General features: G+C 35.1%; 2 protein-coding genes across 5 annotated transcripts in view; both read right to left on the bottom strand.

Annotated features, from left to right (window-relative positions):
- LOC116160495 (protein prickle-like) overlaps positions 1–25,218 on the bottom strand; it is a 316,299-nt gene that overhangs the window by 223,473 nt on the left and 67,608 nt on the right. Inside the window, exon 3 of one of the 4 annotated variants that reach the window (XM_031473702.1) lies at positions 1,451–1,482. The exons of the other annotated variants lie outside the window; for them this stretch is intronic. The gene's annotated coding sequence lies outside the window, so the exon portion shown is untranslated. The remainder of the gene's footprint in view (positions 1–1,450; positions 1,483–25,218) is intronic. 4 annotated transcript variants of the gene reach the window in all.
- Positions 6,775–9,182, bottom strand: LOC116160505 (uncharacterized protein K02A2.6-like). The gene is made up of 2 exons (XM_031473719.1): positions 7,034–9,182; positions 6,775–6,938 (listed from the first exon to the last, which is right to left on the bottom strand). The coding sequence occupies exons 1-2, from the start codon at positions 8,978–8,980 to the stop codon at positions 6,921–6,923; spliced, it is 1,965 nt and encodes a 654-aa protein (XP_031329579.1). The 5' UTR covers positions 8,981–9,182; the 3' UTR covers positions 6,775–6,920.

A 25,218-nucleotide genomic window follows, 5' to 3' on the forward strand; every position in this document is an offset into this window, starting at 1 on the left:
AATGAACATAATTTCGATTCGAATTGGGGTTAATGTGTTTTGTATCAGTTTTATTTGATGCTGACTTTGTTAACTTTGCCATCAAGATGGTCGAGGGATGAAGAGATCATTTTGAATTTTAAGATTGGAAACAAATAAGCTCATTTTAGTAAGGAGATTGTATCAACGTATTTGAGTAAAGTTGAGTGGATACATTTTACAATAATATTACCGTAAACAGTCAAAATTAAATAAATCGATCAGGGATTTCCTCATCCTGAAATGTAACCCCTGTTACATGACCAAATTAGTAACGTATAAAGGTCATACCTTTGATCCTTTAACATAAATGGTAGATAGTTGATAGTATACAGAATTTCCCAGAATTTCATGGGGGATCAGTCACTTTATGTTTGTTGCACTATTGCACTATTCGCCACCAGTAGATCTGTTCTTAAAAGATTCATGCGGGGAAGTTTTAACCACAAACAATTTTTAAAGCCAAACATTTTTGCAAGTTTTAAAAACTGCACTGATAAAATTTGATTTTCGCCCCCAATTCTTGATCTGTCATAATATGAGTATTGGTGGGTTACGCAGTTCTGAAATACAACCCTTACGAGATATAGTGTGACATCGGTGATATTGCCGTTACTTTTTGGAAAGTTTTCTCTGTGCCGAAAATTTCGGAGAGTTTGATGGGAGCCAAACCTTACAAGCGGTGACTATTTCACCCGCGAATCGTGGGGACGAATCTTCCTGGAGTCGAATATTCCGGAGGCGACTTTTCTACGCCACGTCTTTCAGAGAGCACCGACGCGACGGCGACGGTGCGAATGCTGCTGTTTTACACTATAAGCAGTAAGCGTCACCGTTTGCCACCTGTTTTCCATAAGATCCCAACGTAACCTGTCACATGTAACAAGTCTAGCCTTTGTGGAAATAAAAAACCCTGAATTTTTTGCTCCAACGACAAACAACCCTAAAATACTGAATGGAAGATTTTTATCGATACGTCAAGTGACTTCCCTTTAAGCAACGACTAGGGGTTATCCGGGAGATTGTAAGATACCGTTTGCACTTCTTAGACATGAATTGTTAACGTTTAACGATTCGTTATTTTGTACATTTAAGGGGGCGCATCGACGCCTAATGATCGGTGAGTGTTTGAGCACACTATATCTGTACATATTCATTTTCAAAATTTAAAAAATTTTATTTCCCAATAAAATATTCCTGTTTTGAAGATCAAATCGATCAAATCTTAAAATCGATAAGAAAATAGTGGACAACAGCGCCTACCATATAGGCAACACATCGTACGCACGTGCATGTAAAATTTTAAGCGATTTTACACTAGATACCGATATTCTTATACCATTAGGCCTCTATAATTATTATTTTTTGCAAATTTTTGCAATTTTGTACAGGTACTGAAACTAAGTGAAAATAACCACGTAAAAAAACTTACTATTATAGGTGGTATTTTTGTTCTGTAGATACCTGAAACAAAAAAAAAGAATTAGAAGTGATCATTTTTCAATTTTCACTCGTAAAATAAATATAAAAAGATATACATATTTATTTTTCACCGAAGCACGTAAAGAGCCGAAGGTTGGATAAGAATTTAATGATTGAAGTCAAGAATTGTAATGTGTTATGCAACCCATTCTACCACGGCGTGATAAATGTGTTGCCGTGCACCATCATTTTAGGCGTTAAGAAGTATCGTAGAAATCTGAAACTTTACAATCCCGGTATTACTTGTCGGAGCTATAAAACACTCGCAGAAAGTGAGAAGGCATTTCAAAGCTCGAGAGAAAAATTTCATATCGAGATGTTTTATGAGTTTTCTCAACCGCTTTTAATAGCATTATCTTTCGCGCACCTACGCGAATGAAAGAGGATGGAAGGAATAAAATTCGGAATTATTTAGCTAGTAAAATAAGGGTGGGTTTTGGGACGTAAAACGTTTAAGATAAAACCAGAGATATTGTGCCGTATGTTTCAGCTTCAAGGCACTATAAGTCCTCTGACGTGGTTATAACAGCTTATCGTATTTATGTAAATGAAAACTGTCTTACAATTTAAAATTTACGTTTTCTCATTTACTTTTTCTAGATTTTCCTTCTTTTCTTTTTACGCCTTATGTAAAATTTAATGTCAAATAAATTTGAAGTCGGCTCTTTTTTTAAATGGAAATGAAAAGCACCGTGCTGCATTTAATCCATTTTCGAAGCGATTATTGCAAATTCCCAGTTACAGTCGTTCTTATTTACACGAATGGGACATAAAACCTAAATTAATATTTCCTCTTTTTTTTATAAAATTATGAATGAATAGTTACTATTTAGTAAGTAACTTATAAAATGGGGTTGGTTAAAAGATGAAAATCCCACCCTTTCCGGATTTAGCTCCACAGCCTCCACAAGTCCACACCTCCAATGACTTCATCCAACATTCCTACTCCATTTATGAGAACATACACTCCAGCCCCCCATTATTGGGTGCCGAGGCGGTATTCATAAAGATTAGGTACGTATCTATATAGGCATAGCGTTACTTACGTGCTGATTTCCACCATTTTGCATTTGTTTTGAAAAACTACGCGACAACAATAGCCTGTATACTAACTAGAATAAAAACAAGAAATGGGCACACAAAGGATTCTATCCAGAAAGCCTTGGACAAGCTAACCAAAGAGGTAGTGTTTATAACACGATTTTTCATTGAACTGATAAGTTTAACAATGAGATTTGCGTTAAATTGTTTTGCGATTTTTCCTGTTAAATTTTGCGGAAGTTTAAAACGGGTCAAGGTTTCAAGAACATTCCACCAAACAAACATTGCTTATGTTAAGTTCACGTTTTTATTTTATGAACTTGTAATACGGCGAGCTTTAGTCATTTTTTTACACGGTTTGGTTTTGAATTACACGCTGAAAATCGGTCGTATTAAGTTACTTCTGTAACTTTGCAAACTAAGCACCGCTTGGTAAAAAAGGGGCTGACATCGCGGAATTCGATTTTCAGGTGCCAGCCCTGAAAGTGTCAATGCGAAGAGATTCGTGCGTTGATAGTGGCTCAGATAGAGCTTAAATTAATTGGTGTTTTAGTAATCGAGCTGAAACGAGATACGGATAGCGGCAATGAGCTGCAATAGCAATAGTAATAATCCATGTGGGGTTCATTGCAAATTATTGAACATTGATTTGGCGATCGACTATTTTGTTGTGTATAGTCTCGATATAATTTAAAAGCGAGCTTAGGCAATCTTCTCCGATCTGGAGGATATAATTAGGATGAATTAATATGTAAGTTAGTCGACATTGGTTAAACCCTTGGTTATCTGCGGCCTTTTAGAAAATGTTATCCGCTGTACATGAACTTCGACCCGATTGGAGTTAATCGTTGCTGTCATACCATTGCTTTTTGAGTAACCCCCTCCTTAGTTAGAAGTCTGTAGGTAAATTCTACGGGAAATTACGTGCGATTGTTTGTAGGGTTCTTTTTTTTGTCTGTATTTCAAGTGTATGTTCAATTTTAATTACAAGTGTAATCTCAAGTTCAACTTTACAACCACGCTGAAATTCAAAATTGATACCGGTCCCTTATCAATCCACTTGTCAGTCAGGCAACTGCTATCTGGTGGAATGTGTGTGTACCCATGGGTTCTCCCCGGAAATAAAATCAAACAAACAGAGCTAGAAACGACGATAAGAAATTAGATCAATTGGTCGAGTATGTTAAAATTGAATAATTAATAATTATTTGAGATAATTGCTCTTTAAGGGACATTCCAACGATAATCATTTTAACAATTTAAACACTTTAGGGGTTTATTTGTTCTTAAGTCATTCAAGTTAAATGTTAAGTGCGAATTAAATCCTTACTATCATCAATCACGATCGAATAAAGGAGATTATTTAGTTTGGGTTTCATTGGGATTTCAGTTAAATTTTGAAATATTTTTGATATATGAGGAATTATTTTGTATTAGCGAGGGATATTTTTGTATTGTGAGGGGAAATTTAATTAAGTTATTAATTTAACTTTGACTGTCGTTGAGGAATTATTTCCATATCTGGTTTCATTGTTATTTTCCTTGTATCTTCCCAGTTTTTCCAAAGAAGCTGAGTGGCGCTGAATCTTACGAAGAAGCTACAAAGATTTTATGCCAAAGAGACCTATCACCGGTTTGGCCGTTTAGCCAACGAAATTAAGATGTATGTTGTCACATGGAGCACCTTTCGTACAAGAGCAGCATCCTAACTTGAGAGGAATTACTGTCACAAACAATTTTACTGCAATTGGAGTACAGATCAATTGGATAAGCAATTGAGTAAGAAAGTGAAGGCCCAAGTTACTCTCTCCACGATGCATATCTTAATAGGTGCTAAGTCATCAAGGCTGGTTCGAAGTGAAGGTGAATCATTCGGTACCATTTATCTATTGGGTCAGAAGTGGAGATCGGGCAGGGCCCCGAAAGTAGGAGTAAGTTTATAGGTAGTCCTTTGTCACATTTTAATTATTGAATGTTGACTATGATTAATTAATTACCGACCAACGGCTATCGGCTAATGAATAGTGATCAATGACAAGTCGCTGAAATATACAAGTAGAACACTTCTAGAATCTTGCCAGTTATAAATTTACATTTTAAAATAATAGCAGTAGAAATATTTTAAATCTTTTCAACAGTCACTACAATGAGAGTGAGTTTGCCATCGACTGCGCTGAAATTACCCCCTAAAATGGGGAAAACACAATATTAGCGTAGGCATATTTCCGCAGAGCGTTCATTATTACATTATGACTAGCACCTCAAGAACCTTCCGCTTAACTCGCTAATGTAACATCCGAGTCCTTGTAAATGAGATTATTGCATGTACCTATTATCCCTTACCCCCTTTATTGTTTTATTATCCCTGCCGATAGTTTTCCTATGCAAATTTTATTACATAGTGAAACTCATTTCACGAAAAAAGGGTATATACAGCAACATAAAAGAGTTAGAAAATACTTATCATCTAGAAAACGTGGTTATCTAAATTGGTCGAAAACTGTTTTTGTTGCAACATAAAAAAATACCTAAACTTCCGTTGCCGACAAATTGAATCTCATTTTTCAAGAAGTTTTCCGACCTTTTCCTTCGACAAACTTTGAACTTTATGCGTCTCTCAAGATGGGTAGATTATCTCTTTTCTCGTTTTACCGCACTTTAAAAAAACGTACACGCGATGTTTGCTAAGTAAAATTACTCACGAACATTGCATCAAGTACGTGATGATTGTAACAATAATAATTACACTATACTGATTTGATTGCAACAAGCAACATTATTGACCAATGCATTCTTGGAATACCACTGCCAATGACATGTACCTCCGTCAAATCTGGTCTATTAAGTAATTAGATCAAATGGCAAGTAATTGATTTTGCCGAAAGAGCATTGTGAAAATGAAATTAAATTAGGTATGCGAATATGAAAGTTGTTACACTTGCCTCGCCGATCCTAAACTTGTATCGAACTTTTGAGGTCATGGCTCAGCAATGCTATCCTTGAATCTATAACTTTCGTGAATTAAAACTAACACCATTACATCAGGATAATTCAAAATCAAAACAACACGTTCAGCTGCAAGTTTAGTGTTGAAACACTTCGGTTATTTCATAATCCTTTACATTTATTGCTAAATGTATATTCAGGCGGAGGAAAGCTGAATACATCCCTGTATGTCTTGTTAACCAGATTTTGACACGTTTTGATGAAACTATATGGCGCATTCATGTCTTACACATTGAGATAGTGCTTTTAGTTTTTTCCCCAACGATCTTGGCGCACATACCACGATTTTAAGTTTCTCCTGTTCCCGATGAACTCAAAGTCCTATAACTTTTGTTCCTACCGTAATATCCAAAATACTCGTACACCAAATTTCGGCCACTTTTAAAAAGAGTTACGAACGGGCGGGCAAAAATTAAAAGCTATAAAAAACATCTGGGGATCTTAACCAAGAGTTATAGCGAACACATACAAAAGGACGGACAACCATACAAAACTATAAAGGATTAGACGATCCTCAATAAGTTAAGGAGTGGTTAACTGTTAAAAGATTAAAAACAATGTGCATCTATCAAACTTGATATTGTGGATAACTCCTTAAACAGTTCGGGAATGAACAGGAATACTGAAAAAATAGCTACTGCGAATTCTAAGCTTACTGTCTTACTTGTAGTCTGAGACCTAGGTATAGATAGGTACTACAACCTGTTAGTAAAGGATGGCAATTCGCAACTTGAGTCTGGTGTGCAATTCATATTTCCGGTCCAAAACGTACGTCTTCCATTTTCATTAGTTTTTCTTCTGCCATTCAGTCACGAAAGAGTTATGCGCGTTTACAGGATTTTTCTGACACCAATTTGAAAACAATTGTAGAAGAAGATAGCAAAAACTGAAAAATCATTACGTTATTAAGACACGCTCGGGGATGGCGCCCAGATGTCGCCGACCGCACATTATGTATTCGCGTCCCTAAAGGTGTTAATTACACATCCCCGGTAGATGCACGTACACTCCTCGTCTTTGTACAAGCATTCTGTTTTGTATTTAGATATCCTGGATATATACACATATAACGGAAGGATACTGAAATACATTTATTGCAAAACTATTACATTATACAAACGCGTGAGCTCTTTGACTTGCATTACGCGACTGGTGCAAGTCTGCTATGAGATAACAATTTCCCAAATACATATCATTCCTCCCTCACATTATTACGTTTCACTTCCGCACTGTTTCTTGTTAGTCTCTTCGGATCTCTCCCTCGTTCCTCTTTACGCAAATGCTGCCGCTTCAGCTGCTCTTCCGGTAAAATGAGGTCCAATCGCATGCGTAGCTTTCTTCCTATCAAGAGTTCAGCTGGAGTAACACCCGTACTACTGTGAATGCTGTTCCTGTAGTGCAATAGGAAACGGTTTAATGCCGCAAAAAGATCTGTGGAATTCCTTTCTTCCATGGCCCTTAATATATGAGTTTTTACAGTACGTACCGAAACCTCTGCTAACCCATTTGTGGCAGGATGATATGGTGGTGGTGTAATATGCTGAATTCCATTCATATATAGAAAATGCTTGAAACATTCCGACACGAATGAACGTCCGTTATCAGTTACTACGATCTTTGGCAATCCCCACCGACTAAATATTTCTCGTAGCTTATCTACTGTATTTTCCGAAGTAATGTTCTTCATATAAACAACTTCTATCCACTTCGAATGGAAATCTACCACAATCATGAACATTTTATTATGCAGTGGACCAAAAAAATCAATATGCACCCTTTCCCACGGCTGTTCAGTTTTTGGCCACTCAATCACTTCAGCTTTCGGCGGACTGTTTCTGTGTTTAGAGCAAGCTAAACAATTTTTGCAAAATTCTTCGACGTTTTTATCGCACGAAGGCCACCATACAAATGATCTAGTTAATGATTTACTCTTAACTATTCCCATGTGTGTCGAATGTATCTCTTTTAAAACTTCTTTCCTGCAACGTGATGGTATGATTAACCGATGTCCCCACATCAATAGGTTATCTTCTATTGTAATTTGGTCTCGCCTAATATAATAAGGTTTCAGTTCCTCTTCTTTGCAGTCACTTGGCCAACCTTGTGACGCAAATTCGAATACCTTTCGCAATATTTCGTCGTTCCTAGTTTCCTCTTGAATAACTTTCTTATCAAGCCGAAAAATATCTTGTTTTTCTATTAAATTTAAGTAGGTAAAGTTTTCGTCGTCGTCGTCCAAGTAATTTTTCATCTCGGTTTGATTGTCTTCAATCAATCTAGATAAACAATCTGCTACATTTTTATCCGATTTAACGTATTCAATGGTGTAATCAAACGCTGACAAAAATACAGCATATCGTTGTAAACGGTTTGCTGCCATTATCGGAATACCTTTCTTTGGCCCAAAAATCGACAAAAGAGGTTTATGATCGGTGACTAATACAAAATGACGACCATACAGGTACTGCGTAAATTTTGATACACCAAAAATTATGCTATAAGCTTCTTTATCTATTTGAGAATAAGCCCTCTGAGTGGTTGTCAAAATTTTAGACGCAAAAGCTATTGGCCTTTCTTTTCCATTTTCGTATCGGTGTGTCAAAATTGCACCCACTGCGGTTGAAGAAGCGTCCACTGTCAACTTTACAGGAACTGCAGAGTCGTAGTGTGCTAATACATGTTTAGAAGATATCGTTTTCTTCAAAGTCTCAAATGCTTGATCGCAGGTTTTATTCCAAATCCAAGAACTTTCGTCTTTTAACAACCTATAAAGTGGTTCACACATACTGGCAAAATTTGGAATAAAAGCACGATAATAATTAAACATTCCTAATACTGACTTTAATTCCGATTTATTTCTAGGAGGTATAGCTTTTAGTAATGCATCTACCTTTTCAGTAGAAGGTCTGAGCCCTTCTTCATCTATTACAAACCCTAAGTAATTAACAGATTTTTGAAAAAAATTGCATTTTTCTCTTCGCACTGTTAATCCATACTTCTCTAATTTATTAAGCACCAAATCTATTCTAAGAAGATGTTCTTCCTTATTTCTTCCCGCGATTAAGATATCGTCAAGGAAACACGTAACGCCTTCCAACCCAATTAAAACTTTCTCCATTATTAATTGAAAAATGGATGGAGCTGTTTTAATTCCATACGGCATTCGGTTATACGCAAATAAACCCAAGTGTGTACTTATGGTTGATAACGATTTGGCCTGTTCGCTTAATAAAATTTGTTGATAAGCCGAACTTAAATCAATTTTGGTAAAATATTTACCACCCGCTAATTTGGAAAATAAGTCCTCGATTCTGGGTAGAGGGTAGCTCACATTTTTCAAATATGGATTTAGTGTGATTTTATAATCACCACATATTCGGACAGATCCATCTCTCTTCAATACCGGGACGATAGGTGTTCCCCATTCGCTCATGACTATTGGAGATAGGACGTTTTCAGACACTAGCCTATTAATTTCGCGTTCCACCTTTTCTTTTAACGAGAAGGGAAGTGGACGGGGTTTAAAAAATTTGGGTTCAGTCCCTATTTTAAGTTTTAAATCGACCACTGCTTCCGTAAAAGTGCCTAATTTATTATTAAATACTTGAGGGTATTTATAAATTAGTTTCTCCACGTCGCCGCCAAACAGGTTCACATTATTAATTACTTTAAAATTTTGCTGATTTTTACAAAACCAATCACGTCCCAAAATTGGTGGTCCACCATACTTAATTACAAAAATATTTATTGGATGCCTATTGTTTGAGCATGTGATTGTCATTGACGCGACACCTAGTGGAGTAGGTAATAATTTCACCACTGTAACCTTTTAATTTAATTTTCGTTCTTTCCAAAATTTCGTCTGGAAAAAGTGTATCAAATAAAAACTCGTTCATTGCAGATACCGCGGAACCCGTATCCAGTTCAAATTGCAAATACACATTATTTAAACACGCATCAACTAAAATTGGTTCGCCACTCTCTGTGTCTTTAATAGTGCGAATGGGTAACAAAAATTGATTGTTAATGTCTAAACTGTACAATGTGTCCAGGTCATCGTCTACGTCCACAAAATGAGAGTTTGCGGTTTTCCGTGGTTGAATGTTTTTGTTGGCGCAAACACTCTGTAAGTGTCCTTTTCTACCACATTTGTGGCAATGATAGTTTTTGTAATTACACGCTGTAGATGCATGTGAATTTTTCCCACATACTCTACACTTAGTGTTTACGTCTTTGTCCCAATTACTAAATTTAGACTTCTTACCTTGCTGGTTGTTGAAACGTTTACCTTTCCCTACCAGATGTACGTCCAAAGGCTCTGGTTTTACGGCCGTCTCACTTTTTCGAGAAGTTGATGCTGCTCCGGGGTTTTGGTTATTGACACGTCGGTAGAAAAAATCCGCTTGATCATTGGCTATTTGATGTGATCTAGTGGCTTCTAGTGTTTCGTACGTCTTCGCCTGTTTCTCCGCTTCTTGAAACGTAACACTTTCCTCGCTTAGAAACAATTTGTCTTTAATTTTCCCGTCATTATAACCGATAATAAATTTATCACGTAAAATCATGTTTAAAGAATTACCGAAGTTACAATACGTTGCTAATCTACGAACACGCGCTGCCCAATCACTATACACAATTCATGTTTTTCCTTACGCGCCCCGTAAAATTGTTCCTTTTCCGCGAATATTGCACGTTTTGGATTAAAATGGTTATTGAATAACTCCACTAAACTATCGAAATCTTTTTCTTCCGGTTTATCCGGCATGCAAAGATCCAACATTAAAGAAAACGCGTTATCACTTAACGCATTTAAAAATAAAGCACGTTGTTTATCGGCCTTATCGATATTATTGGCAGAATAATATTGTTTCATTTTACGCACAAAAAGGTCCCATTGATGAACGTTTGGGTCAAATTCGTGTAAATTGCCGTGCACGTTTTCAACTTTAACCGGATTTAATGCCATTTTAATTCACAATTTTCCACTGTTCCAATCACTAATCAAGACACTCGTCGCCACTGTTTTGTATTTAGATATCCTGGATATATACACATATAACGGAAGGATACTGAAATACATTTATTGCAAAACTATTACATTATACAAACGCGTGAGCTCTTTGACTTGCATTACGCGACTGGTGCAAGTCTGCTATGAGATAACAATTTCCCAAATACATATCACATTCTTTTACGGGCCAACAGCCAGCTGAGATTAAAAGTTACTTTTTACAAATAAATTTGCGCTAAAAAGAATCGCGTTAACTTTGACTTAAAAACTTCAATTCAGTTCGGATGGTGTAACGGTAGCTTTTAAGTTGGAATTATTTTTTTATAAGTCGACATTTTGGAGATTTTTTAGGGGTGTACGTTGTTTTATGTTTGATAGCAGAAAGTATACATGGTGGTCAAAGTGAATTCAAAATTTTAGTAAATTTAGATGTCTGTGGAAGTCGTTTTAATTTTAGCGATCATTTTCTTTTTGTGTATTTAAATTCTATAGTGTGTTGACCTCATAATTAGTTCCGGAAATCATTGGCTCCAAGCTGTCGGCGATAATAGCAGACAATTCCTATTTAAAATCCTTTTACGTGCTCCAAACCGAAAAATCAGGATTAGGTCATCTTCTGTATTGTAAGAATGCAAAAAGTGCGTGGGTTTTCAAGCAACAGACTTCGGAGGGGAGGGATTCCGATCCACTTTTAAAGAAAGAGGGTTCACTTAATTACTAGACGTCATTTTAAAAAGCGCCTCAATTAATTCACAAGGCTGGTAGCGATTAAGTTATTCCTTGTTGGAGAACCCCCGTAACATCTAGAGAGGTTTGATAGGGGCCACCACCTATCGTGCGTTTGGGGTTAAAGATGGGTGATTTATGTAGTAATTTTAGAGGGTATTTCGGGTACTCCCCCGCTGAAAAATACCAGTCCCAGCTCTCTTCTTTCCGATGTGGTGTACGAGTTAATTATACTCGATATAGAAGCAGATTACGAGAAGAGCGAGGCCAATCAGGCATTAGTCAACTAAATATATACCGAACCCTGTGGCATGCGAGATTGTATGATTGGTCTAGGACGGGATGCGAGAGTTGAGCTCACTTCTGGGCGTCAACGTCCAGCTTTATTCAAGGTAACCGTTTTGTTATATTTTTACTTGTACTTGTCATTATCGGTGTCGGAATACCATTTTATTTGTTGAGGATCGTTGAGTTGTTCAATTGTGGAGATAATGTTATTTGACATCAGTTGGAATAAACCGGTATTTCTTAATTTGATTTCACTGTTATTTTCCCTGTATCTTGCCAATTTTATAAAATGATGGTAAATTGTAAAGAAGTAAGATTATATACCCTAAACGAATCAACCGCTGTGAAAGATCTCCAGCGTGTCAATTTTATAACCCTGAGCTGGTCGTTTTTGCGGTTGGTTTGAGCAAAGCAGCGCCAGCCTAATGTTATACAAGTCACAGAAATTTCAAGTGTGAACTACGAGCCGAAGTATAATAAAGTTCGGTCCAGGACCAAATATTAATATGAAACGGAAAGAAAAGTGTAAAGCAATGTTAACATTTCTTATTTTATTTATCGACCGCCTGTGTGCGGGGTTTTATGTCCAAATAAGCTTTGTAAACTTCTCTTTCTTTCAAGGATTTTGTTTTAATTGTTTTATGTGTTTCAGAATAATTAAGTCAACATTAGGATAGGTACAGGGCGATATTATAAAATTCTAAGTTTCATTTAATAAAAACGGCCATTAAATCTGTGTAGTTTTGAGCTTTTTTATATAACTTCCAAATGAAACGGAATTTAAACGGAATCAGCACACAAAGCTGCAAATCCCATTTAACCTAATCGCGACGCTACTCCTTCGACCTGCTGGGATGATCTGTGTTGGACACCCTTTGGTTCGCGAAAATAATATAATTATACTGATCAAGTTAATGGAATAACATAAATACAATTGCGGTAGCGATTTGCAAGTATCACTACGGCTTAATAGTTGACCTGAAAAGTGATTAAAGAACTGTTAACGAAACGTAATTAGAGTTTTTTGTAACTTACTTGAATAACCGTTCGTTCAAAGTGTGGAAATACTCCATTTTCTGAAATTACCATTCATAAGAAACGAAATGCAAGAGCGCATAAAACGATCGTTAATCATATTTAATGTTGTATTCCGCTGTAAGTATTTTCCGGTTATTTTTCATTTCGGTCATCCAAATATTATGCCAGCGGGAAAGGTACGCAGTCTTATCGCGTTGATCTAATTACACCGTATGACATTTGAACCGCACGAGCCCGAAGTGCTTACAATACGATTTCAACCCCTCGCGAAAATTGCTGAAATTGTTATTTTAGTATTATTTTTCTAATCGATCATCGAGCATTTGACGATGAAAGATGCTTACGTTAATATAACTGATGTGTTGTACGTCAATAAACAACCCCGTCTAAGCACCTGAGCACGGTAAGAAGGGGCTGAACATGTCAAGGGCTAATATTTCACATCCCTTAAGCTTGTCAACTGTCTAAGTGTAGAGCATCAATCACGGGGGTCGCAGATTACAGATTACATCCTAATATCAACACAAAGAAAAACTCGCTTCGCACATAAGCGTTTTGGATACCTATTATAATATTCCACTTATCCGATGGAACGTATTCGCCGGCTGCCACCTTGTTTAACCTTATCCTTATTAATTGTCGGCAGTTTATGTCCGGCGGCGATAAGCGTAATTCCCTAAATTACTTTGGTCACCCAAAAAGTAGTTGGGGTACTTTCGATAGCGGAATTTGCAATCTCGCCGAAACTGAAATTCTAGGTGCGGAAATTCTATCATGAAGAGACAAAAATTCATCTCGACGTTCTTAATTTTCTACAGAAAAGAAAACAATAGCGATCCTTTGTTACTACTCCTCAAGAACTTGCACGCGAAGTAGATAATCTGAAAAATGTGACACGCGATTTTGGAATTACGGTCTATGTTTTCAGATGTAATAATTATTTAACAAATCTACCCAAGAGCTTGATCTTCGGTTTGGCTTGTATTAAAGAGATGTTGCCCATTTAAAGCTATCAATGCAATTAGGTATTGAAGTGATATCGATTCGTATAAGTAATGAAGAGATTCTTAATCATATTTAATGAAGTTTAAAACAAACAGAACCTGTTTATAAATCACTGAAGTTAATTAAATTCTACAATCAGTCCATATAGGAAACGTAGGCATTTGTTATAATAAATTAAAACAAATAAGTACCTACCAATGATCTTGTATTTCCGAATATTTTTCACAGCCTTACGAGCTCATACTTGCCAACCTTTGAATAGCTCTAGTCTAGTTGATTTTGATATCAAAGAAAATGCTCCGTATATTCTATTATTGCCAAAGTTTGTTGAGCAAAAACAACATTTATAACCTACGTCCAGGCAGCGAGTCTCTAAGCAGGAACAGGAACATTGTAGACAAACGTTCTCTTTTATGGTTGTGTAGATGGCAAACACAGAAATTGATCAAATATCATAGAAAGAAAAAAACAGTTCCATTTCCATATATTGTATTGTAACTACGTGAAACTTGCGACATGTTGTCTGGCGCTGTTTTCAAACATTAGTTATTTTCTACTAGGAAAAGAATAATTTTCCTTTAAAATTTTGCATTGTAGTTGGGTCCGTCGCATAGTTAATATGTCTTCGTAATAGATTTTTTTACCTAACATTTAAACTAATTTGTTTTGAATGCCATGTCCGAAGACACGAATATTTAAGCTAGTAGAGGATTAGTATATGTTACCGCTAATGTTAGAAAAACGTTAATGTGCACATTTACGGAGTAATCTGCAGATTAACGGTTCTGATCCGTTAAGGTGCGAAATTTTCTTTAAATTAGTAGCAAACTGTCGATTATCTAGTTAACATGCCCATTAACACATCCTGAATTGTTAAAGTGCGAAAAATATTGAAAAGAGCAATATAAACACGCGATTCACGTATACAATAAATGATTTCATTGCAGTAACGTTCTAAACATATACTTTTTTTCCAGTGGGGGCTATAAAGAATAAGAGGCGTTTCTTTTATATAAATAAGTTGTACTCGTATTGATTTATCGTGCTTATTCCTTGATGCGAAGAAATAGAACAAGAGCTAGCCGAGGTATCTAAATACCAGAAACGAATCCCATCCCCCACGATAAAACCAAACAACTACTCCTGCAGTTCGCAAACCATAAGAGAATAAACCTCCCAAAAAGAGAACGCGAAAACGCGAAGTCATAAGAACAAATGCATCTCGTCAATATTTGCTTATTACTCAGTACTTTCTTTTTGGAAGACGGTTTTGTTGCTCCTCAGGAAGCCAAACAAGGTTGCGACAGGCTTTTCTGTATATAAATGGGTTGAACTAAAATGAAGGGTTTTAGGTATGACTCGAATTTTTGTAAAATGACCTACATCTATGTCCTGAGATTACGGTTATGTACTTACAACAAATTTCTCTAAAAATTGACTTCAAACCTTGATTTTCTGAAATTTCTTGTATTAATGTTATAGATTTGTTCAGTTTAAGCAGAAAAATTCCTAAAAAGATGTGCTCAATGCTTAAATGTAATAGATACATCCAGTTAATGCATAAACTGATTTTTTAAATGTATACATAAAAGATCGACAAATTGGGAATTTAAAGGAAGGGTTCGAATATATCACCGCCTAACTCGATGCTTCGATAGAGGGTTTTGCCCTTAAAGAAGTAAAGAATTCAGTGGTTCAGGTGGCGTTGGAAGGAATTCTGTGGAGTACTGGACTCGATCATCCCAGCCCAGATGGCTAGCCAGCCAGCCAGCCAGCCTAAGTGACATTAAAAGCGACTTTTTACAAATTTATTTGCAAAAATGCGCTAAAAACAAACTAGTGGCTCGTTACATTTTAAAGCCACACATTTTTAGAAAGAAGAAGAGACTCACTAATAATATATTATTTCTGTGTGGAATACTTATAATACTACCTGCAGCAAAAGTTTTAGTATTGAGAATGCACTCCTTTTTTTTCTGTAGCTTTTCAAAAATGGCCGAAAGCATGTTAATGTCAATTTTCTTCGACGAATGTCTGAAAAGGGACTGAATGAAAACAAGTGAAAATTTTACAGAATGTTCTTTACACTAATGAGAATATATCACAAAAAATTATGACTGAGACTCAACTACAATCAGAGTAATATAGTTATGAAATTCAATAAAAACGCATCCTTTCTATACAGGGTGTTACATATAAGTATGTAAAAAAATTGGGCCGGAGAGGGAATCAAAACAAGCACTTTTACCATATACACCGAGGATCCAACGTGTTTCGTTTGGGAGCCACCCCCACAAAATTGGTGAAATTTGCATTTCTTCTTTAATTTTTTTCTCAGCAACCATAAGAATTAGAAAGACTGATGGCACGTCTTTTAATAGGTTTTCGGATATGCCCTTTCCGATTTTGTATACATTTTTTGAAAATTCCTGCGAAAAAAATTTCTAATTTCGACGAAATTTGGTATCTAGGGATTTTTGAACATGAACCTCACGAATTTGAAATTAGTTTTTGAAAATTCGAAAAAAAAACTCCACTGCGATTCTTGGTCGGACAATGAAAATGGAGAGAATTCCAGAAAATTTGTTGTATACATACTTGATGAGTTAAGGAACAAAATTGTCAAACAGTTTTTTAAAATAACTTTTCAAACAAAAGATCCTCATTTGAAGTTTGGGTCTTCGGATTACAAAGTGTCCCCCGCCTACTAGTGATCTAGTGATCTAATTTTGCATGTAATTAATTGAAAATGTCGCAAATAACAAAAGAATAACGATTTACAAGATCGTGCGTGCGTCGCTGCGAGGGGTTGGAAAATGCTATTTAAGTAGGGTTCCATTACAATCAATAAGCATTATTCTAAGTACCATAATATCTTTATTTTTTTGCGACATTTTCAATTAACTAAATGCGAAATTAGATATCTCAGTAGTAGGAGGGGGACACTTTGTGACCCGAATGCCAATCTTCAAATGAGTATAACTTTTGTTTAAAAATTACAATTTTGCGCCTTAACTCATCAAGTATGTAGGTACATAACAAATTTCGTGGAATTCTCTTTTTAACGTTTTTATTGAATTTCATAACTATATTACTCTACATGCAGTTGAGTCTCAGTCATAATTTTTTGTGAGATATTCTCATTAGTGTAAAGAACATTCTGTAAAATTTTCACTTGTTTTTCAGATATTATTCGAAGAAAATTGACATTAACATCCTTTCGACAATTTTTGAAAAGCCATAGAAAAAATGGAGTGCATTAGAGTACCATAAAAGATAAAATTAGTTCCACCCCCCCCCCCCCCCCCCGTACTTTGATAAGAGGGCAGAAAGAAGAGCAGTAGTTGGTAGAAAACGGTTGCTTTTGTTGACACTTTTAATTAGAATACAATAAGAAATAAAAGTTATGCACGTTTTAAATTCAAAAACAGCATCTCAGGAAATAATTCGTGGGGAGGCCCCCCTTTTAGACAGCGAAATTTGAAAAAAAAATGGTAACGTTGCTAATTACCACACTACACGAGCTTTTATTATTGAGCTACGAGTATGATTATACTAATACCTAAGTGTCTGAAACGTGTTTATTTCGATATCGACAAAAGATTGCAAGGAAAGAGATCTGCCAAGAAGCTTAAATATATACGAATCGATTTTGACGTAAGGGACTATTTCCAAGGAAACATCAAAACCTAATCTAATCACCCGATACACAGAGATAACAACCACCAGCGTGGACACAGAGAGTGCGTATAACACAGTTATGGCACCCTCCCTCCAGCTACACACTAATTTCATCGCCGTGGCGAGAAACTATCAGACTGATATAAAATATCCGAAGGTACTTACACGTACCATGATAAAACACCCCCGTGAGATTAACATTTCCCACCTAAATCAAGCTATACCCCAAAGAAAACAGACACAAACTAGCAGAGTCGCGTTGACATTTCACTTTTTAGTTAATGTATTTCCCAAAAGACTAGCTGCCTTTGCTTTCCGGTGAAGTGTTATTAAAAATAATAAAATATTAAAGTATATCAGAATCCGGAAATTACATTGGTGTTTTCCCTTATCAGTTGCATTTGTGGAGGGTGCATTTGTAATGAAATATTGCGTTAATTTCTCATATGCTCATTTAACTAATTTCGCTCTGAAAAGATTAGCCTTTGTGAAATGATTTCTGAGAAAGTTATTAAGAAACGTCGCTTGCAGGAGATGCTTGTTCATTAAATTTCGTTGCAGTCATGAATATTTGAATACCTGTCAGTTCGTTTTCCATTTTCTTTTAGTGATACCGCCTCATTCTTCAACGCCACCGGGGAGGTTTTCTTTTAGGTTCTGTTTATGTGACCATTTCAAAGTCGGACCAGGACCAAATTTATGTAAAAAATTGTAGATTTCATAGGTGACTGAAATTACACCCCCTTACTACCCCATTAAATAAGGGGTTGACATTCGAAGAAATATTTCTACGAACTATCGCAACCTCTTTGTGAGTAGCCCGCATAGAGTATTATTACAAACCAGACAAAGAAAAAGTTGATTAGTTCAAGTCGATATTCGCCATTGGGGTAGGGGTAGATAACGATCTTATAGATAGGTATTCGATTTTTGCTTAGATTGTGTCTCTCAATATCAAAAAACTAGTTCGAAACGAATCAAAATTGGGGATGGAAAGAGAATTGTACTTGCGATTCGTCAAAACTGTCTCTCATTTTGATGCTTTTGCATATTCATTACTGAACACACATGGTTAACTTCACACGAGTCAATAATGAATAGCAATAAGTAAGTGCTATGAGAGTAAGATAATTCTTTCAGAGTTTCACACAATTGAATATAAAGAATTTTCCGTTTTTGCTTTTCATTTTAGAATAAAGGCAACTTATTTCAGTGCGCCTAAAATTTTAATTCAATTCGTATGCATCGAGAAAGATGGATGAATTGTGGAAATAAACAGAATTAGTCATAATCACCCATATTCGGTTAGTTCAGTCACGTCCATCCAAATTAAATTTTGCGGTAAGCTGAAAAGCCCTCATAGAGCCGAGACGCCCTTCCATTTGCAGCTTTAAATTTCTCTCGCTTTCCGTCTACATTTTCTGACATTGACGCATTTCTCTTATTTGAACACTCATCTTGCGCCGTTAGGAGTACCAATGCGTGTTTAGTGCTCGAAATTACACAAAAGCGGTAAAAAACTAGCTTTTTCTAAATTGTCGCGAATTAGACTGTTCGGAGCCGTCGTCATGGAGACGTCGGGACGGTTGAGATGCCTGGCGCCGTTGCGGGCGTCTCGTAGCTGATAAAAAAGCACTCTAAATAAGATATATTTTCAGGTTCACGACCAACTTTATTTTCCATTATTGCAATTCAATCCGCGTTAAGGGCCGAAAGCGATTTATTTACATTTTTCACCAGTACGAATAAAACTATACGGCGAATTCTTGCAATAAGGAAAAATGTCGGGAGAAATATCTTCATTTCATACGAACGACCTTAATCAATCGAACTTTTCTTTCTTTTCAATACTTGCTTACTGTTTAGGTTTGATTTTTTTTTCTCTTCACTCTACCTACTGTTAATCTAATCATAAGGTAATGATTTCAGATTTCACATAAAAATATACGTATTATGATTTTTTTGCTATTTGAAAAAAGAGACTTTTATAAATGTTCACAAATTTACAGCAGATTCTTATGTAGAGTTTTCTTAAGAAAATGGTAATTTTTGGATCTATACTTTCATCAGTGTGGTCCTTTATTATAAGAGATTGAAAAACAGAACTCAGTTATCTAATCGTTTGGCCGCCAGGGGGCGTTTCTCGAATTTAGTCGATTTATAATGCTCCATAATTTTCTTATTATTAAAGATAATTGATTTTGGCAAAATCGTTCTTAGAGCACTTGTTTATGTAGAATCCATCACGATACACAGTTTTTATACATGGTGTTTTTTTCATACGGATCACGCTATATATTTTGGAGTTTTTGAAAAGAGCGTAAAATTTCTTAAATTTTGATGCATCACTTGTTATATTTATATTAAATATTATTTGCAATGTTGCATTTTACACATTAAAACGTTTTTATTGCATTCCACGGCCAACTAAATATGGAAGGATTCTTCAAAACGACAATTTCTTGGTTATCTGTATTATTTATTTATATATTATATGACAATTGTTTTTTTGCGTTCTTTGTTTTTTGTGTGCTACCTATTTGAAATTTAGTTTCCAAATAACCAAGAAATTGTCGGTTTGTCTTTTGTTCGCCATGGTATGTGAATATTTCAAATATCCATAGAATGATCTATAAACATATACGTTCGTCTAGCATATTCCAAGGATATTCAGCAATTAATATACTGAGAACACAACAATAATATATTCCTTAATATTATTCGATGTCGAATCTTCCCTTAAAAATTTTCCTGAATGTAGGTACAGGGAATATTCGTTTTGTCACAATTACGTGTTAATTTCAAGCCTTAATTACAATACAAACATTTCTCTTTTATAGGTAACTAGTTCGTTTTAGACACTTGTTTTGAATTAAATATTATTTTTATTATATGTCGTGTATTATGCATGAAAAAAATAACAAAATGTAAACATAAGGTTAAGGTTTATTTCTTTTTTCTGCATATATAAGCTCACACGATAGGGAAAGACAGGGAAAAGTGATGCGAATGATTTAACCTTGTAGATTTGCATACCTTTGTAATGTACAAAAAGCGTTGGAAACGACTCTTTTATATATAACAATAAGCAATAATGTAAATTGTTAAACGAACTTGTAACAAATATAGCAAACGAGCTCCTGGGTCACTGAGCATTTAATCAGTTCATCGTTGGGTGATGATAAAGAAAATACTGAAAACAGAATTGGAAATTTCGACACAGTTCGGAAGGTATCACCACAGACTGACGGACGGATGGACAGAAAGTCCAAAATCATGAACTCGCTAGGAGCTCGTTAATAATATAAAAAGTGACTTATATGTAGCTTACAGATCCCATCTGCGAAGACTTTGAGAAACTTTTCTTAGATTTCGCCACTGCAAAAATAGAATTTAGTACAATATCGTGTGGTGCATATCTCCTCCAAGATAAATAATAAATAATTGTGAATTCATAGCATGTGTTAAGAATATTGAGAAGAAACGAATACCATTCCTTCAAGTTTACGTCGACAATATCCCATACAGTACATGTACCTTTTACCACCCTACCCATTCTTTTACTTCGTCTTGTTATTTTGTCCTTATTAGTTCTATTTGCATTACATGCAAAATAGTTCTGAATTTTAGTGAAAACAGCATCTCATTTTTTAAATCTCAATTTTTGTTTTAATTCCATCCGATGTACTTCTACAAAAATTGAAACAAAAAATCAAAGAAACCACAATAAAGCACAGAGGTTACAAAGCGTTTCAAAAAATTTTGATAATGGTCCTACAAAATTAGTCAAGAAGAAATCATATGATCATAAGCAAGAAGTTTTGGGGTTCAAATAAATTCTAGAATTACAATTTTTCATTTAGAAGCAAGATAAAATTTCCCAACTTGGAGCTCCATCTCTCCATATTTCTAAAAATCGAAAATGTTCTCCCTAGTACTATGTGTTACTAATAAACAGTTCTAGCCTGATTTTAGTAAAAGTTCCATGTATTTACTTTAAATAATAATTGTCTAGAAAGGCAGTACCGACATCTTGCGACCTCATTTTTTAAGAATTCAGATTTTGTTGTTGTTGCTAGTTCTAATTCGCACCACAATACACAACATTGAATTTTAAAGAGGTTCTATGCGCCCGTGTTTGAGCCTCAATCTCAGTTGAGGCTTCCGTGGTCAGCTAACGAATGCCTGTACAACTACTCGAGAATAACTCCTATTAGAATAACTGCCTATTTATGTTATTAATCAATTAACGTCTTTTTCAAGATAGCGTCTAGTGATTAATAATAATAATGTCTTTTATTAAATCACGCTAATCACAATATCTAAATAATATAATATACATATGCACGATTTAAAATGGCGAAGCTCAGATACTAACTGAAAGTCCACTGGCCCTGCTCTTCCACTGAACCAATTGCGTTGATTAAATTAAGACGTGTATTTAATTACATAAGTAAAAAAAATGTTTTAACTGAATTAGTGTTTATTTATTATTATTTATTTATTTATTTATTATCCCTCTCTTGTTGTGGGCCCTCAACAGGCAATTATATATAAACTTATAAAATCTATTACAAAGTAATTGACACAAATTAGAAGCTGTATAACATTACATAGAAGAAATAAGAGGAAATAATTAAGAGGAAAAAAAGAAAATAAAGGAAAGAAATGCAAATACGAGTTCATTCTAGGACATAACAATTTTTACTGTTGAGCAGGTGGGCGTACACGTTTTTTTAAGTGTTGATAGCCATGTTTTTGGAAACATTAGGTAAATAGTTATAAAGTTTGGCTGTGATATAAGTAAAACATCTCTCAAACAATGCAGTTCTGTGAAAAGGTGAATTAGGTGAACCATTTTTTCTTAGGAGCAAACAGAAATCACGGTACCACCTGAAGTGCTCGAAAAATGTGCTGTCCCTTGACTTCCTACGTACTCAATTTTTTGCTGAATTGCAATCTTACAATGTGGACAATGGTCTCATAGCTGCGTAGCTTTTATATTACTTAGCTGTCTTTGCAGTTCAAACCCTACTGAGATATTAGTCTTATCTACGACTTTCTGGAACCGACGATTTCCCGAAGCCGTCAGTGAACAACACTATAGAATTTAGATACGCGGAACAAACATATGATTGTTAACCTTTAAATTGAAACACGGATCAAAATTTACCAACTTCGATTACAATTACCCGATTAATTGGATATTTGATGAATTTTCAAGAATAAAGCTACATTTCTTTTTTAAATTTTCTGAACGTGAAAATTCTCAGTGGAATAAAGGCAAACATATTTCACTCTTATGACATCTCTGAATTGCCGTGTTTCACCCTGTATACTAACACATGCTGATAGAGTAGGTACTTATAGTTGCTGCGCCATTGCATGACTATACGAAAATGAAAAAGTAGGTACATTCATGTCATAACATTTTAACTATCATTTTAAATACATTAAACATGGCTTATAAGGTATAGACCAATAATAGCGACATGCTCAACTGGCTTCATCAACGTATAACGTAAACAAGCAGTACCATCTATACTTCCAATTACTGCCTTTATTCCATAGGAATTATTGTTTTTTTAACATGAATTACTATTACACAACGATACTTGTGGTACTTTATGTGCCTTACTGAGACAACTGCTAGGTTTATAATTTTTTTTCAGCCGCTACAAGTCGAGTTTAATGGCTTCATTTATTTCCTTTTCTTAATCTCGAAACAATTTCGAATAAATTGAAATTAATCGTCTGGCCCCTCCATGTTCATGTCAGAAAGGGCTGTTTGAGAAGGGTAAGTATCGAAAATTTAATTTAACAAATTTTGATTTAAATATTAGTCGGTTCGTGTGCGAACGATCGCATCAAAACTCTTTCTACATGCACCCAGAAATTTTATCTGACGTCTACGAGCGTGTATACAAATTACGTTAATTATTCATCATGTTGGCGCGCTATGTCGTTATTATTACCCTGCGAATTGTGGCCGCGGCGCTTTTGCATAACCCATCTACGTTTCCATCAGTGCAGTGTGTGTCGCACCACTGAATCGGGGATTAGTGTCATTTATTATTCGAAATGTAAAATAAAAGGGAAACCGTGTTGTACCTTTATTATATCATCCTTTTAGATGTTTAAATTCCTATTGTCGAGTAATGGGCTTTTAGTTATATGTAAATGGGCTTAATGGGATCATTTTCGCTTGTTTTATGTTTATCGATGCTATTTGTTTTGAGTTTTAAATTGCCCTAGCCGATAGTAAGGTAATTCATAATTTTGTCACGTGTAAAAGTGGCTGAAGACGAAGAAAAATTAGTATCGCCCATAAGAGCATGTTACTGGGACATTGTAACATTTGCGGCCGAAATACTGATCAAATTATTGAAACGCGTACTACTTTATAACCTTTTTGTTGTTTTTTTGGTTATGTTAAAAGAATCTGATTCCGTACGAAGGCAAATGAATATATACCGATGCCATACAAAATTTGCACCCCTTAGTTTCTGTAAAATTAACAAATCATTGCTGGGCCACGTCAAATATGTACATATACATAGAAAAGGGGTCATATTTAACCTCATTTTCATGTGTTAAATTTCATCCTCACACACCCTCTAACACAATTTAAATGGCACATGGGGTAGGTGTGATACGCCATGTGAAAGCTTATTCAATTGCATAAGGTGTCCCAACAAAAATTTGTAGAACTTTTGAATCAAGATTGTATTATTGTATTTAAGTTCATTTCGAGCAACACATTTTTGGGCTTTGATTATATAATTTGTAAACTCTGAAACTTTAAAGGAGTTGTATAAGTAAATTATAGGTCATTTTGCAACAGGCATTACAAGGCAAAGAGGGCTGAACTTCTCTTCTGTGAAATAAATTAGAGATTTTTTAAATATGACTTGAAATGTTTTGTAAATTTTGTTAATGATCTACGGTCAGCTCAAGAGTTAACTTTTTTTATCAAAGGGGCCTTGTACTCCAATATTTCCTCGCCAGTAATTTGCCATTTTCCTGACTTTTATGTAACTATTATGCTTGGTTAGGTGTCGATAGCTAGGAATATTTAAAACCAGAAGTAATTCAGCATATGCATTATTAAAGCGCATTTTTGGTTTACAAATCGGTATTTTATTTAGCAAAGTAAGTTTTCCCGTTCAGGTAAATTTTCTCGCCACTGTATTTGTTTATTTCTCCATTTTGAAATTATTTTCATAAATTATCGATCTCAAAAGTAATCGGTAATCTCAAAATAGTCTAAAGCCTGCACACCTATATAATACGAGAAAGTTTTTAGGGAAAATTTTAAGTTATTGTAATTGCTGAGATCTCAGCCGGACAGCCAGGCAGCCGTAACAGATATACTAATAGTGTATTTTTTTCTCCAAAAATGCACTATAAATGCCCAAAAATGTTGTACGTAATGATTAGATATACTATACATGATATAATGTAACCAAATTGTCTGTGAAGGTGTATTCTTTGAAGAGAAAACGTGATCTACAAAGCTATTGAATTAACAAATAAACCTTCATTTAAGAGCACAGTTTACAGAATAAAATCGGTTATCTATAGATTTGAATATTTTGCAATACAGAAATTTCTGAACCAAAGGACGTGAAGATCAAATAACTGAACAAGTGCAAAGCACTTGTACCTATGTAACACTGTCCTAAGAAGTTATTAAATTATAAACTAATTAAATTGTAAGATTGTTTTGCCTAATTTAATCACTAAAGGTTGCTGACTAACGCAATAAACCTCGCAATAAACCCAGTACCTACCCAGAAAAACCTAACAAAGAAAAAGGAAACTTAGCTACTATATGTATAGATAGGGACTACAGCAAGCATAATTTTATTAGTTTAGTGTAATTAAATTATGGTAAAATAGAATAAAGGAAGTATGTTTAT

Source organism: Photinus pyralis, unplaced genomic scaffold (assembly GCF_008802855.1).
Source record: "Photinus pyralis isolate 1611_PpyrPB1 unplaced genomic scaffold, Ppyr1.3 Ppyr1.4_LG1, whole genome shotgun sequence".
Classification (NCBI taxonomy): domain Eukaryota; kingdom Metazoa; phylum Arthropoda; class Insecta; order Coleoptera; family Lampyridae; genus Photinus; species Photinus pyralis.